General features: G+C 41.7%; 1 protein-coding gene across 1 annotated transcript in view; it reads left to right on the forward strand.

Annotated features, from left to right (window-relative positions):
* Nucleotides 1–17,455, forward strand: part of LOC126248681 (serine/threonine-protein kinase WNK1) — a 325,351-nt gene that overhangs the window by 99,699 nt on the left and 208,197 nt on the right. The window contains exon 8 of the mRNA XM_049949948.1: nucleotides 16,572–16,729. Within this exon, the coding sequence (XP_049805905.1) occupies nucleotides 16,572–16,729 (158 nt within the window). The remainder of the gene's footprint in view (nucleotides 1–16,571; nucleotides 16,730–17,455) is intronic.

Below are 17,455 nucleotides of genomic sequence, written 5' to 3' on the forward strand. Positions count from 1 at the left end.
ATTAAATGTAATATTACTGTGTTATGTTGTTAATATATGTATAATGATATATCAGTTACATTTATTCCATTTTCTGCTCATTCTTTCTTCTTGTGATCTTCAGTAAAAGGTGGCCATTTAATAAAGGCAGGAGGAAAGAAAGAAAAACACAATTTCTCATCGTGCATAAGTTGGGCATGTTGAATAGGAACTTCACTTTGTATTTGTGACATGTCTGTACACCGTAGTGCTTGCATCATTCTTTATTGTTTTCACAAGCTTTCTGTTGCTGCAAAGCCTGCGCTTTATGTGACCTAAACACATTGTGCTCTAATCTAGTGACAGTAATCACACTGTTTGAGAACATTCACGAATGCAGAAAAGTTGTTTACTAACTGTTACACAGAAAGTACATCAATAGGAAAGTCATTTAATATTATGATATACTGTCTCCCACACACTATCACTTTCTTTCTTCCTTTTGTGCATAATGGACATTTGCAGTCTTCATAATTCATCTTGTTTCTTTAAATACACACATCAAAAAAAGTTTTCCATCACCCAGGTTTCCAGAACTCCTGAAGATAGACGATAGACGTTGACTGCATATATTGTATCACACAGTCCCTTTGACTGTTCAGAGATGTCAGTAAGCCCACCCAAAGATGTAAATAACCATGCATGAGCAGCGCCTATTAGACAGAGGGGGTCCGACAGCCGATCAGTTCCAGTCATTCCTCCAGGAAGGAGGTACATGGCTCGTGTTGTCTGTACTTCAACCATGCCTAGACAGTCAATACTGCGGTTCGATCATGTCTGCATTGTTACTTTGCACCAGGAAGGGCTCTCAAGAAGGGAAGTGTCAGCTGTCTCCAAGTGAACCAAAGCAGTGTTGTTCGGACATGGAGGAGATACAGAGAAACAGGAACTGATGATGACATGCCTTGTTCAGGCTGCCCAAGGGCTACTACTGCAGTGGATGACCGCTACCTACGGATTATGGCTCGGAGGAACCCTGACAGCAATGTCACCATTTTGAATAATGCTTTCCATGCAGTCACAGGACATCGTGTTAAGACTCCAACTGTGAAAAATAGGCTGAATGATGTGCAGCTTCACTCTCGATGTCCATGGCGAGGTCCATCTTCGCAAACATGACACCATGCAGCGTGGTACTGATGGGCCCAACAACATGCCAAATGGACGGCTCAGGATTGGCATCACATTCTCTTTACCGATGAGTGTCGCATATGCCTTCAACCAGACAATCGTCGGAGACATGTTTGGAGGCAACCTGGTCAGGCTGAAAGCCTTAGACACATTGTCCAGTGAGGTGGAGGTTCCCTGCTGTTTTGGGGTGGCATTATGTGGGGCCAACGTATGCTGCTGGGGGTCATGGAAGGCACTATAATTGCTGCACAATAAGTGAATGCAATTCTCCGATTGATAGTGCAACCATATCGACAGCATATTGGCGAGGCGTTCGTCTTCATGGATGACAGTTCGCACCCCCATCGTGCACATCTTGTGAATGACTTCTTTCAGGATAATGGTGGCCAGCATGTTTTCCAGAGACATGAACCCTATCGAACATGCCTAGGATAGATTGAAAAGGGCTGTTTATGGATGACGTGACCCACAAACCACTCTGAGAGATCTACACTGAATCACCATTGAGGAGTGGGACAGTCTGGACCAACAGTGCCTTGGTGAACTTGTGGATAGTATGCCACGATGAATACAGGCATGCATCAGTGCAAGAGGACGTGCTACTGGGTATTAGAGGTACCGGACCATCACCCTGAAGGTCTCACTGTACAGTGGTACAACATGCAAAGTGTAGTTTTCATGAGCAATAAAAAGGGCGAAAATGGTGTTTATGTTATTCCAATTTTCTGTACAGGTTCCGAAACTCTCAGAACCGAGGTGGTGCAAAACTCTTTTGATGTGTGTATTTCTCCCTTAGTGTTCAGCATGTCTGTGTGGTATTGTAGTGTATATAATCCGTATGAAATGTTCCCCTGCCCCACCCCTTTCCCTCCATCACTCCTCTGTTTGGCTACTAGTACCAGTACTAACTGATGAACTACATGTAATATTGGCATGGCACAACATGACAGAGAAAAAGTTTTGAATTTCTACCATCTTCGTTTATTAATTTGTCTCTTAACAAAGATTTTTGGATGTGTAGTTTTTTTAGAGGAGGATTTTGGATGAATAAAGGTAACTAGACTTTTCATGTAAGATCTCCTGTCTATGACTGGATTAGTAAACAGCCATGAATGAATAATAGTCAATGTGTGAAGGGGACATTTTGCCCAAAATATTGCGATAAGATTTTTTTTTTTTTTTTTTTTTTTTTTTTTTTTTTTTTTTTCCCCCCTTGTAACAGTAATTCTATGCTCAGAAGTGTGGAAATACCTAGACCCAACAGTATTAGTTGGAGGAGACTGTAATCTACGGAATATAGACTGGAATGTGTAAGTTTTTACTGCAGGTGCTACGGACATGCAGTCTTGGGAAGTACTTTTGAACAGGTTTTCTGAAAATTGTCTCCTAGTTTGACAGCTTACATGCAATAGAAATATTTTAGACCTTGTAATTACAAAAAGGCCTTACCTTACCGAAGTTTCAGAATAGAGGTGGATTTGTGATCATGATATTATAGTGATGATGTTTATTAAAATTAATAAATCCATCAAGAAGGCAAGGACAATATTTTTGCTACAAAACTTAGATAAGCAGTTGTTAGCATCCCACTTAGACAATGAATGGACATCATTTAGTTCCAATATGATGAATGTAGAGGAATTACGGCCATGGTTTAAATGGATTGTAAGGCACCCTGTGGAGAAGTTTGTACTGGTAAGTGGATTTTTGATAGAAAAGACCCACCATGGTTTAATAACAAAATTCGGAAAATGCTGTGGAAATGGAGTGTTGCATCCTTGGTTCAAAAAAGATCGCACAAATGATGACAAGCAAAAGTTACTAGAAGTTTGTCCGCCTACAAAAAGATTGATGCGCGAAGTGTACAACAACTTCCAACATCGTAACTTAGCGAAAGGTCTTGCCAAGAACCTGACAAAATGGTGTTCATATGTAAAAATCACTAAATGGGTCAAAGGCTTCTATTCAGTCACTTGTTGACCAGTTTGGTCTGGCACTAGAAGGCAGAAAAAGGAAAGCTGGAGTTTTAGTTTTTGCAGGAGGATCGTCGCACAGACTCCTGTATGGAGTACACATTAATAGGCATTCCTGGTGTAAAGAACCAACTGAAAGAGTTGGAAAAAAAAAAAAAAAGATTTTGTCAAGTCCAGATGGACCCCGTGTTTGGTTTTACAGAGAGCAGTCTTCGGCACTGGCCCCTACTTAGCTTGCATTTATCGTGAACCTCTCACCCAATGACTCCCAATGGGCTCACATCTCTTTTGTGAGTATGTGCCACCTCTGGGCCCCGGCCATTGCAGTGCTACCTCCCTTTCCATGCCACAGGTCTATCCTCGTACTATTCTTTCTATCCCCTCTGCCTTTCCCTTGTAGGGTCTACTTGGTGCCAGTTGTACTTGGATGAGGCTTGTAATTTTGGACAGTTATCTTCTTCCCTTCTGTGTTCTATAACTTCTCATTCTAAACTACACTCATGCTCATAAATTAAGGATAATGCTGATACAGAGTGAAACAACGCTATGATGGGCGGTTTGCGGGTTTGTCACCTTGAGGTATCACCATGTGGTGCATTTGACCTGCGGTCGTCACACGGTGGCGCTGGCAGCAGTCCACATACACAGAGGTGTGTTGGTGCATGTCAGAGTATGGTGCAGATGTTTCCAGACGTGCTAATGGTGACTGTGTGTTGAAAAGGGCTCAAGGAGCACATATTGATGACATTACGAGGGGTAGAATACTAGGGCGACTGGAGGCTGGTCAAACACAGCAGGTCGTAGCACAGATCCTCCGTGTGCCACAAAGTGTGATTTCAATATTATGGCGACGATTCGAGCAGACAGGAAACGTGTCCAGGCACTACAGTACGGGATGTCCACAATGTACACCACCACAAGAAGATTGGTATCTCACCATCAGTGCCCACAGACGGCCACGGAGTACTGCAGGTAGGCTTTCTTGAGACCTTACCGCAGCCACTGGAACAGTTGTCTCCAGACACACAGTCTACATTTACATCAATACTCTGCAAATCACATTTAAGTCCCTGGCAGAGGGTTCGTTGAACCACCTTCACAATTCTCTATTATTCCAATCTCGTATAGCGCATGGAAAGAATGAAAACCTGTATCTTCCCTTATTTTATCGTAGTGATCATTCCTCCCTATGTAGGTCGGTGTCAACAAAATATTTTCGCATTCGGAGGAGAAAGTTGGTGATTGGAATTCCGTTGCAACGAAAAACGCCTTTCTCTTAATGATTTCCAGCCCAAGTCCTGTATCATTCCTGTGACTCTCGCCCCCATATTTTGCGATATTACAAAACATACTGCCTTTCTTTGAACTTTTTTGATGTTCTCCATCAGTCCTATCTGGTGAGGATCCCACACTGCGCAGCAATATTCTAAAAGAGGACGGACAAGTGTGGTGTAGGCAGTCTCCCTAGTAGGTCTGTTACATTTTCTAAGTATCTTGCCAATAAAATGCAGTCTTTGGTTAGCCTTCCCCACAACATTTTCTATGTGTTCTTTCCAATTTAAGTTGTTCGTAATTCTAATACCAAGGTATTTAGTTGAATTTACGGCTTTTAGATTAGGCTGATTTATCGTGTAACCGAAGTTTAATGAGTTCCTTTTAGCACTGATGTGGATAACCTCACACTTTTCGTTATTTAGGGTCAACTGCCACCTTTCGCACCATTTTGATATTTCTTCTAAATCATTTTGCAGTTTGTTTTGATCTTCTGATGACTTCATTAGTCGATAAACGACAGTGTCATCTGCAAACAACCGAAGACGGCTCCACAGATTGTCTCCAAAATCATTTATATAGATAAGGCACAGAAAAGGGCCTATAACACTACCTTGGGGGAACGCCAGAAATCACTTCTGTTTTATTCAATGACTTAACGTTAATTTCTATGAACTGTGACCTCTCTGACAGGAAATTACAAACCCAGTAACATAACTGAGATGATATTCCATAGGCATGCAATTTCACTACAAGCCGCTTGTGTAGTACAATGTCAAAAGCCTTTCGGAAATCCAGAAATATGGAACTGATCTGAAATCCCTTGTCAATAGCACTCAACACTTCATGTGAATAAAGAGCTAGTTGTGTTTCACAGGAACGATGTTTTCTAAACCCATGTTGACTGTGTGTCAATAGACCATTTTCTTAGAGGTAATTCATAATGTTCAAACACAATATATGTTCCAAAATCCTGCTGCATATCAATGTTAACGAAATGAGCCTGTAATTTAGTGGATTACTCCTACTACCTTTCTCGAATATTAGTGTAACCTGTGCAACGTTCCAGTCTTTGGATACAGATCTTTCATTGTGTGAACAGTTGTATATGATCGTTAAGTATGGGGCTAATGCATCAGCATACTCTGTAAGGAACCTAATTGATATACAGTCTGGACCAGAAGACTTGTTTTTATTAAGTGATTTAAGTTGCTTCACTACTCCGAGGATATTTACTTCTATGTTACTAATGTTGGCAGCTGTTCTTGATTCGAATTCTGGAATATTTACTTCGTCTTCTTTTGTGAATGCATTTTGGAAGGCTGTGTTTAGTAACTCTGCTTTGGCAGCACTGTCTTCGATAGCATCTCCATTGCTATCGCGCTGAGAAGGCATTGATTGTTTCTTGCCGGTAACATACTTCACATATGACCAGAATCTCTTTGGATTTTCTGCCAGGTTTCGAGGCAAAGTTTCATTGTGGAAACTGTTACAGGCATCTCGCATTGAAGTCCACGCTAAATTTCGAGCTTCTGTAAAAGATTGCCAATATTGGGGATTTTTCGTCTGTTTAAATTTGGCATGTTTGTTTCGTTGTTTCTGCAACAGTGTTCTAACCCGTTTTGTGTACCAAGGAGGATCAGCTGTTTCATTTGTTAATTTATTTGGTATAAATCTCTTAATTGCTGTCAATACTATTCCTCTGAATTTAAACCACATCTGGTCTACACCTATATTATTAATTTGGAATGAGTGGAGATTGTTTCTCAGGAAGGCGTCAAGTGAATTTTTATCTGCATTTTGAATAGGTATATTTTTTTCTTATTTTTCGAGGATTTGGGGATTACAATATAGAGTCTCGCTGCAACAACCCTGTGTTCACGTATCCCTGAATTGGTTTTGATTCTCATTATTAACTCAGGATTATTTGTTGCTAAGAGGTCAAGTGTGTTTTCTCAACCGTTTACTATTCGCATGGGCTCATGAATTAACTGCTTGAAATAATTTTCAGAGAATGCATTTAGCACAATTTCGGATGATATTTTATACGTACCTCTGGAATTAAACATGTATTTTCACCAACATATCGAGGGTAAATTAAATTCACCACCAACTATTATCGTATGAGTCAGGTACATGTTTGAAATCAAACTCAAGTTTCCTTTGAACCTTTCAGCAACTGTATCATCTGATTTGGGAGGTCGGTAAAAAGATCCATTTATTATTTAATCCCGGTTGCCAACAATGACCTCTGCCCATATTAGTTCACAGGAAGTATCTACTTCAATTTCGCGACAAGTTAAACTACTTCTGATAGCGACAAACGCGCCACCACCAAGCGTGTTTAGCCTATCCTATCGGAACACCGTTAGGTTCTTCGCAAAAATTTACAACTGTAATATAATGGTTCCTGTATTTACATTCTTCCTGTGTTCAGCCTGCACCCTTTGTGACTGAAGCCCTTCTTGTGTTTTCCCAAGACCCTCTAACCTAAAAAACCGACGAGTCCATGCCCCACAGCCCCTGCTATCCGTGTGGCCGCCTCCTGCATATAGTGGACACCTGACCTTTTCAGCGGAACCCCAAACCCAACCACCCTTTGGTGCAAGTCGAGGAATCTGCAGCCTACATGGTTGCAGAACCGTCTGAGGCTCTGAGACCCTCCACTCGGCAGGAGCGTCTATAGAAAGGTCCCAGAACTGCTCTCATTAATAAATGGTCACAACGCCCATATAGTACTAGGGACAGAAAGTTGGCTGAAACCAGACGTAAACAGTAATGAAATCCTAAACTCAGATTGGAATGTATACTGCAGAGACAGGCTGGACAGTGAAGGGGGAGGCGTGTTTATAGTGATAAGAAGTGCAATAGTATCGAAGGAAATTGACGGAGATCCGAAATGTGAAATAATTTGGGTGAAGGTCGCGGTTAAAGCAGGCCCAGACATGGTAATTGGATGTCTCTATAGGCCCCCTGGCTCAGCAGCTGTTGTGGCTGAGCACCTGAAGGATAATTTGGATCATATTTCGAGTAGATTTCCCCACCATGTTATAGTTCTGGGTGGAGATTTTAATTTGCCAGATATAGACTGGGAGACTCAAACGTTCATAACGGGTGGCAGGGACAAAGAATCCAGTGAAATTTTTTTTAAGTGCTTTATCTGAAAACTACCTTGAGCAGTTAAACAGAGAACCGACTCGTGGCAATAACATATTAGACCTTCTGGTGACAAACAGACCCAAACTATTTGAAACAGTTAATGCAGAACAGGGAATCAGCGATCATAAAGCGGTTACGGCATCGATGATTTCAGCCGTAAATAGAAATATTAAAAAAGGTAGGAAGATTTTTCTGTTTAGTAAAAGTGACAAAAGGCAGATTACAGAGTACCTGACGGCTGAACACAAAAGTTTTGTCTCAAGTACAGATAGTGTTGAGGATCAGTGGACAAAGTTAAAAACCATCGTACAATATGCGTTAGATGAGTATGTGCCAAGCAAGAACGTAAGAGATGGAAAAGAGCAACCGTGGTACAACAACCGAGTTAGGAAACTGCTGCGGAAGCAAAGGGAACTTCACAGCAAACATAAACATAGCCAAAGCCTTGCAGACAAACAAACATTACGCGAAGCGAAATGTAGTGTGATGAGGGCTCTGCGAGAGGCGTTCAATGAATTCGAAAGTAAAGTTCTATGTACTGACTTGACAGAAAATTTTAAGAAATTTTGGTCTTATGTCAAAGCGGTAGGTGGCTCAAAACAAAATGTCCAGACACTCTGAGACCAAAATGGTACTGAAACAGAGGATGACAGACTAAAGGCTGAAATACTAAATGTCTTTTTCCAAAGCTGTTTCACAGAGGAAGACTGCACTGTAGTTCCTTCTCTAGATTGTCGCACAGATGACAAAATGGTAGATATCAAAATAGACGACAGAGGGATAGAGAAACAATTAAAATGGCTCAAAAGAGGAAAGGCCGCTGGACCTGATGGGATACCAGTTCGATTTTACACAGAGTACGCGAAGGAAGTTGCCCCTCTTCTTGCAGCGGTGTCCCGTAGGTCTCTAGAAGAGTGTAGCGTTCCAAAGGATTGGAAAAGGGCACAGGTCATCCCCGTTTTCAAGAAGGGACGTCAAACAGATGTGCAAAACTGTAGACCTATATCTCTAACGTCGATCAGTTGTAGAATTTTGGAACACGTATTATGTTCGAGTATAATGACTTTTCTGGAGACTAGAAATCTACTCTGTAGGAATCAGCATGGGTTTCGAAAAAGACGATCGTGTGAAACCCAGCTTGCGCTATTCGTCCACGTGACTCAGAGAGCCATAGACACGGGTTCACAGGTAGATGCCGTGTTTCTTGACTTCCGCAAGGCGTTCGATACAGTTCCCCACAGTCGTTTAATGAACAAAGTAAGAGCATATGGACTATCAGACCAATTGTGTGATTGGATTGAAGAGTTCCTAGGTAACAGAACGCGGCATGTCATTCTCAGTGGAGAGAAGTCTTCCGAAGTAAGAGTGATTTCAGGTGTGCCACAGGGGAGTGTCATAGGACCGTTGCTATTCACAATATACATAAATGACCTTTTGGATGGCATCAGAAGTTCACTGAGGCTTTTTGCAGATGATGCTGTGGTGTATCGAGAGGTTGTAACAATGGAAAATTGTACTGAAATGCAGGAGGATCTGCAGCGAATTGACGCATGGTGCAGGGAATGGTAATTGAATCTCAATGTAGACAAGTGTAATGTGCTGTGAATACATAGAAAGATAGTTCCCTTATCATTTAGCTACAAAATAGCAGGTCAGCAACTGGAAGCAGTTAATTCCATAAATTATCTGGGAGTACACATTAGGAGTGATTTAAAATGGATTGATCATATAAAGTTGATTGTCGGTAAAGCAGATGCCAGACTGAGATTCATTGGAAGAATCCTAAGGAAATGCAATCCGAAAACAAAGGAAGTAGGTTACAGTACGCTTGTTCGCCCACTGCTTGAATACTGCTCAACAGTGTGGGGTCCGTACCAGATAGGATTGATAGAAGAGATAGAGGAGATCCAACGGAGAGCAGCGCACTTCGTTAAAGGATCATTTAATAATCGCGAAAGCGTTACGGAGATGATAGATAAATTCCAGTGGAAGACTCTGCAGGAGAGACGCTCAGTAGCTCGGTACGGGCTTTTGTTAAAGTTTCGAGAACATACCTTCACCGAAGAGTCACGCAGTATATTGCTCCCTCCTACGTATATCTCGCGAAGAGACCATGAGGACAAAATCCTAGAGATTAGAGCCCACACAGAAGCATACCGACAATCCTTTCGATGAACAATACGAGACTGGAATAGAAGGGAGAACCGATAGAGGTACTCAGGGTACTCTTCGCCACTCACCGTCAGGTGGCTTGCGGAGTATGGATGTAGATGTAGATGTAGATGCAGATGTACCAGAGGTCCGCAATTGGACCTGTTGGCTATGCTGCAAATGGTCATCTCTGCTTTCATCTTGCAAGCAAGACTAGCAGCTTTTACCACTTCTGTTACCCGCTCGAAACCAGAGAGAATCTCTTCTGATTCAAAGTGACACACATCATGGGTACCGACGTGAGCAACCAGCTGCAGTTGGCAGCACCTTATGCTCTTCATGGCATCTGGGAGCGCCCTTTCCACATCTGGAATGACTCCTCCCGGTATGCACACGGAGTGCAGATTGGTTTTCTTACCCTTCTTGTCAACCAAGTCCTTAAGGGTCCCTATAACGCGCCTAACGTTGGAGCTCCCAACTATCAGTAATCCCACTCTCTGTGATTGCCCGGATCTTGCAGGCTGAGTGGTTTCCTCTGAAACAGGACAGGCGACAGCATCTGGCTCAGCGACAGTGTCAGCCACAGACAGCACCTGGTACATGTTTGTCAGACAAACTGGGGTGGTCTTATGTGCTGCCACCTGGGAAGTCTTTTGCTGCCTGCTTCGCCCCGGGGCGAAGGTGAGGGATCGACCACAGGTGAGGGGCAGCCTCAGTGCGAGCAGTAACTGGTTTGGCCACTGGTGAGGACCGATCGGAGGACTCGGACGTGCTGGACGTCCATTGGATCCCCATGGCCAGCCTACAACAGTGGTGCCCATCCACTGCAACCTCAAGCTGTGTAACCAAAGCCGTCACAGCCTGAAGCTGAGAGCAAAGTGTCACCAACTCGGCTCGTATCCGCACACAACAATCGCAGTCCGTGTCTATACTAAAGACCGTGGAAAACTAAACTATGCAGATAAATGGACTATTGGCATGTGCTGCGCAACTCTACTGTGGACCCTGACGGAAATGCACGAACTGTGTCTAGTAATACGCAGATATACAAAAACCTAACTACCGAAGCACTCAGGTGAAACAAAAAAATTTTTCCTGATTAGGAACTTGTAATGTGTCACAAAATCAATTTACTTTCCGACACAAACGAAAATGCGACAACTATGGCTGTTAGATATTAAATTTACACGCAGAAACCCAAGAAACTAAACTATTAAAGCACACAGATAATAAAATAAAGTTCACTCCTGATTAGGAACTCGTAAATGTCACAAAAGTGTTTACTTCCCTGTTGCTGCGTCTGTTTCAGTTGGCTACTGCTGCCTGACGACTGAACAGACAGGGTTTATTTACCCGGAGACCTACAAGGTGCATTCCACTGACCCCTGGTCACAGGAGAGCCAGTAAAGCCTGGTGTCAAGAACACAGTACATGGTCATTGGAACAGTAGTCCCAGGTTATGTTCACTGACGTGTCCAGATATATTCGGAACAGTGATTCTCGCTGGGTTTTCATCTAGTGTGAACCAGGAACCAGACACCTACCCGTTAATGTCCTTGAAAGGGACCTGTATGGGGAGGTCGTGGTTCGATGGTGTGGGGTGGGATTATGATTGGTGCATGTACGCCCCTGCATGTTTTCGACAGGGGAACTGTAACAGGTCAGGTGTATCGGGATGTCATTTTGCACCAGTATGTCCGCCTTTTCAGGGGTGCAGTGGGTCCCACCTTCCTCCTGATGGATGATAATGCACGGCCTCACTGAGCTGCCATCGTGGAGGAGTACCTTGAAACAGAAGATATCAGGCGAATGGCCTGCCTGTTCTCCAGACCTAAACCACATCGAGCAAGTCTGTTATGCTCTTGGTCGACGTATCGCTGTATGTCTTCAAACCCCTAGGACACTTCAGGAGCTCCGACAGGCACTGGTGCAAGAATGGGAAGCTATGCCCCAGCAGCTGCTCGACCACCTGATCCGGAGTATGCCAACCTGTTGTGCGGCCTGTGTACGTGTGCATGGTGATCATATCCCATATTGATGTTGGGGTACGTCCTCAGGAAACAGTGGCGTTTTGTAGCACATGTGTTTTGGGACGGTTTTCTCATCTTACCACCAGTACCGTGGACTTACAGATCTGTTTTGTGTGTGTTCCCTATGCGCCTATGCTGCTAGTGCCAGTTTTGTGCAGTGCATGTTGTGTGACACTACATTCTGCAATTATCCTTAATTTATGAGCATGAGTGTATATGGTGCCCATAGTTGGGTTTGACCTGCCATTTCTTTTCCAAATTTTACAGAAGTGCGGATAGTGCAAGAAAGGTTGCCCAACATTGTGTATATTTCACATTTGTGTCTTTCTCACTTTGAACTCTTCCTTCCTTATAGTGTACATATTCTCTCTGTTATAATTTTGCAAAGCCATAGTTTGGTTGTAGATTTATGGTAGCTGTGCTACATGTAGCTCTGCATGACCATCCTTGTACTCGTTCACTAATGTGGACATTAGTGACAGTAGCATATAGTACAAGCCCCGCCCCTGACCTCTCTGCAGATACTGACGATCCATTGCTCATGATGTGATACGAATATAAGTTGTTGTCAGGCTCACAGCCTCCAGCCTTTAATCTTCTTGCTCGACCATCAGTAGACAATGTGTATGTAAATCACAGCAGAGTAACAAGGTTGTTTGGAGTTAGAACAAAGGAACAACTTTCAGACTTTGGTGTTATGGTTCTAAATGTTTTTGCATTGGTGTGGAGCAAGTGCCCAAGTTAATTTGAAGTTTGACAAAGTACAATAAATATTGTGCACCAGATTTTATATTTAAATAATCATTTTATGAATTATTAGATGATGCTGAAATTTAACAGTTGTTTAAAGTGGTCTAAGCAGGGGAATACTGTCAAATGCTCTGTGCTTTCCCTTGGCAGTGTCCAATGAATTTAAAAGAATCCCTAAGGGCTCTACAGACTATTCAACAAATTTACCTAGCAGACAGTGGTACAATGCCTAAAAGTCACTAGTCACATACTACATCTTTAGGGGTAAGCAGTATCATTCTATTGGGTACTAAGCCACATTGGAATCTAAGAAAATGAGCAAACTGACATGAACATAAAGTATGCTTGTAACAAAATAATGTACAGCCTCGTACAATTTCCTTGAGTGCAGTCACCTCATCATTGAGGATGACAGTCGTGTGTTAGTGGGAGAATGATCAGCTGAGGATACACAGTTACAAAATAAGGCTGGTGAAGCCAACAGTTTTGCCAGGATGAACAGTTTGTCACACAAATGAAAATAAGTGGTTTTAACACAACTGAGAGTAGTGCTCTTTTCACTTACACACATGAACTTCCTCCAGAGGAAGAACGCACCACTGTGTGGTGCTTCTGGCATGCTAATGTTGGTGCACAACATTTTACTTGATTGGATTACTGTATTTTTCGGCTAATTCGTGCTTACTTAATATTCTATGTCATAATGGTATTGTAGTTTCATGAAGCATGAGGAAACGTGCATGTAGATGTGCAAACACCACTGTGATTTTTTTTACTATCCAGTTTAATATATTAATACGCAACTGTTGTTTGTGTTTTCATTGCTAGACAGTGTCTAAAGCTTCTAATGTGTTTCCATGGGTCATTGTCCCAAGAAGATTGCGCGCAGCCCCTCCTGCCGGAGGTTCGAGTCCTCCCTTGGGCACGAGTGTATGTGTTGTTCTTAGCTAAAGTTAGTCCAACTTATTTTAAGTACTGTGTAAGTCTAGGGACTGATGACCTCAGCAGTTTGGTCCCTTAGGAATTCACATACATTTGAACATTGTGTGCAAGGAGAAACTGTCTGTCTTACTAAATGCTACATGCATACATATTCATTAAGGTATAGCATCCTCACTGCAAGGTTGGATGACTATAAGCCAGAATGGTGCAAGCAAGTGGTAGAGCTGAGGTGGGAGCCCAGAAGGCTCCAGAGAAAGGCAGCTGCAAATGTAACAATCTTTATTGGCACTCTGAACTGCCTAATACACTGGGTCAGTAGCTGGCTGGCTGGATGCAGACTTCTGCTGGGCTGGTTGCCTGCATGCCCCACAGTGCTGACACAGATACTCCACCGAGCGCCAACAGCCTTGATACGTAAGCTAGTTGCATGGTCTCCTCACCGATGGCATGTACTTGATGCTCACATATCTACTACTGGTGTGGGCAATTCCCTGCTGCATCATTGCAAGGGATGCCCACTGCGATGAGATTCTCATCCTGCAATGGAGGACGATGGCTGGTGTGCACGGGATTTGACCCCCGGTCCCCCTGCACAGGTGTCGGCTGTCCTGCTGGAGATTACATTGGATGGCCAGCTGTCCTCTGGCACTGAGTCTGGGTGAGACTTAGTGGTTAGAGCATAGAGTTGTTGCCCTGCTGTGGCTGTGAACGAGTGACTTCTGCTGGCAGGTCCATGTGGTGTCATTGTTCAGCAAAGCCCCACTGTCTTGTTCGGCACCATTAAAAAAATTTCAAGTATTTGTAGTTGGCAGCCACATATTCTAAAACACCACTGTCATTGTGGAAATTTGTCTTGCTGCTCACTGCACTAGTCTGTGCCATTTCACACGCTAACTTGCCTCACAACATTGAAATGGCCTTGTTGAATTATTACAGTGACAACATCTTGCACTTGTTTGCTGTTAGTGCTGCTGCAGTACACCACTCTGGTTTCCACTGTTATGCCCATATATGGTTGGCATGCTACAAAGGGCTCTGATAATCAGGGTGCAAGTGCCTTGAAACCATCATCATCCTCTGGTATATTGAAGAAAATGTACTTCAATGCTACAGTTTCTATCAGACTATGCGAAGATAGGTCAAAATTGAGAACTGAAAGTACCGGGGCTCAAATCTTGTATGACCATCCAGATGTGAGTGTTTCATTGTTTCTCTAATACACTATAGATGAAAGGTGGGATGGTTCCCTGTAACAGCTCATAACCAATTTCCTTTCCCATATTCACTCAATTTGATCTCATGAACTGTCTCCAGTGGCTTCTTCCTTTTCTTTCTATAACTGAAAATAGTGTTTGTTGAGAAGATTTTGTATCATCAAAACTCTTCTCAGCGTCTCTAGAGGAAGATGGCAGCTCCTTAATTTGGGAAAAAGAAAATAGAATAATATTGGAACATATGTAAGCCACATTCATTTTGTGGATGACATTAAAACTATTTGTGTGTAGTGCAGATAAACTTCAACAATGAATGGAAAAAACTTTATAATGCAAATTTGAAAATAGACCTGAAAACAGACTATAATCAGACTAAGATAAAGTATAACCAACATATTGAAAATAAAGTAGCACATATTTACAATGAACTTATACATAGAACTAGTTGATGATCCCTGTATTTAGAGCAGTTAAAGACAATGATGTGATGGGAAACAATAAAAGGGGGAAGAAAAACAGAAGATCAAAAATAGCCTATAGTGCTTCTGGTAACTGAAATCTTCCAGAGTGTCTGAAAAGGAAATTCTATCATCAGTGTATACTACGAGGTTTGACGTATCGGAATGAGACATGGAAAATCATTCAAAAACTGAGGCTTGCTCTTTGAACAAAACATATTTATGATTGTAATTATTGGAAGAGAAAGCACAACAAACTAATGGATCAGGAAGCATACAGGAGTGGAAAAGTAATAATCATAGCAATGAAAATGAAACAGAGTTGAGTAACATTGTAGGCAGGCAGATGGATGGCAGGTGAACCAAGAAAGTTCTTTGCTGAATCCCAAGAGATGGCAACTGGTCGGACAATGACCTAATTGATTATAGCCATGGATGCATATGGCTGAAGATGGTAACACATGGAGAACCATTGTAAAAGCTATTGTCCATTAGTATTGAAGCATAGGGAATTAATGCTCTCAGAGCTGGTAGTATGTTGTTTGGATATTTTTCGTTTTCCCCTAGTGAGAAGTGAATCTTTAATACACAGTGATAATGGGCAACTGTGCTATAAGAAATTTGTGCTGCTTAGAAAATTGTTGAGAGTGTGAGGAAGTTAACTAAAGGGAATTGTGTACAAGGTATAATCCCTGTTTTCTTTCCACGGAGTAAGATTTGCTGATGACTTTGTGTCTAACTTAAAGCTGATAGGAGAGGATGATTTAGTCTGTAATATAACATGATTAATTGCAAGTCCCTCAGTATGCCTCAAAAAGTGCAACAAAAATGTAACCAAGTAATGGTTGTTGAGAAGAGTATTTGCTTCATCTAAGGATTGTTTCTACTCCTTGGTTGATTTTGTATGTCAACAAAAGAAACTGCATGCCACTTGTTGCTGCCACCTAATGGCTTATGTAGTAACCCCATATCACAACCATGTTCACAACCTACCTTTCTGTCCACATTGAAATGACTGACCTTGTCCTATTTGAGTGATGCAGGATAAGCTGGAAAATATTCATTGGAGAATTTTCTATACACACGCTATTGTCTACATTTACTTCACAGTAAATCTCAACAGTTCAAAGTGTTTAAGCTTCTAATTCAGCAAAATAGGAGTTGTGTGCACCAAGTCGGTCCTCTTCCCTACGCACATAAAACTGACAGAAAAAAGTTCGCAATGGAAAATTCTTTATAAGAATGTGATTATTAATTTTAGTAAGTACAAATTAATAAGTATAACAGATCATGTTGTATTTAATTCAGCTTCATTTGTTATTAAGACTAAATTATGTTATAAAATTTATTACCTTCACTACTCCAGATTAATATATTATCTTTTTGTATACTTGTCCAAAAATATTTTTTTTTCCTTCATAATTTAGTCTCAGTTGTAGAACGTGTTGTATTTTATTTCATTTTAACTCTCAGGAACACCAGAATTCATGGCTCCAGAAATGTATGAGGAACATTACGATGAAAGTGTTGATGTGTATGCATTTGGAATGTGTATGCTGGAAATGGCCACATCAGAATACCCTTATTCTGAATGCAATGGACCTGCTCAGATTTATAAGAAAGTGATTAGTGTAAGTAGTGATCAGATATTACATTCTGTAATGATATAAATGTGAAAGTCCATTCCGATAAGCATGCGGCAATGTTAGATTATAAACTCATGATGAGTTATATTTATCTCAACAATAGATTAAAAACAGTGTAGGAAAAAGCAGATTGATACTTAGCTTAAAGAAGGCACGTGAAGTTGCATACAGGCACAATTAAAAGACACTTACATAAAGCTTTTGGCCACAGCTTTCATCAGTAAAACAAACACACACACACACACACACACACACACACACACAAAACAAAGCAAGCACACCTCGTGCACACACAACCAACATCTCGGGCCAGAATGCCGGATCTATTGGATCCACCAATGCATTTAAGAACAGTAAAATTGTAAACCTTTACACAGTCACCACAGACTTCGAAAATGTATAGAATATTGATACCTTCAACAGGTTTCATATTAATTTGTGGGTATTCTCTGTAATTTACAGGGTGTAGTTGCATCTTAGAGGTGCCACACAAATTCTTTTTAGTGTAAGATGTTGAGAATTGTTAACTGGAGAATCCTGATTGTAATACTAAAAACGATATCAGTAAAGAGAACAACTTGTTGTGTACCTGAGTTGTTATAGGCAAAACTGGATGGTGTAGTGGTTAAGATGCTGAAAGGCATGCTGAAGAAGCTAGGCTGTACCCCTCATCCAGCCATACCGATTTAGAAGTTTCAAAGATTCTGTAAA

This window comes from Schistocerca nitens, chromosome 3, assembly GCF_023898315.1.
Source record: "Schistocerca nitens isolate TAMUIC-IGC-003100 chromosome 3, iqSchNite1.1, whole genome shotgun sequence".
Lineage (NCBI taxonomy): Eukaryota > Metazoa > Arthropoda > Insecta > Orthoptera > Acrididae > Schistocerca > Schistocerca nitens.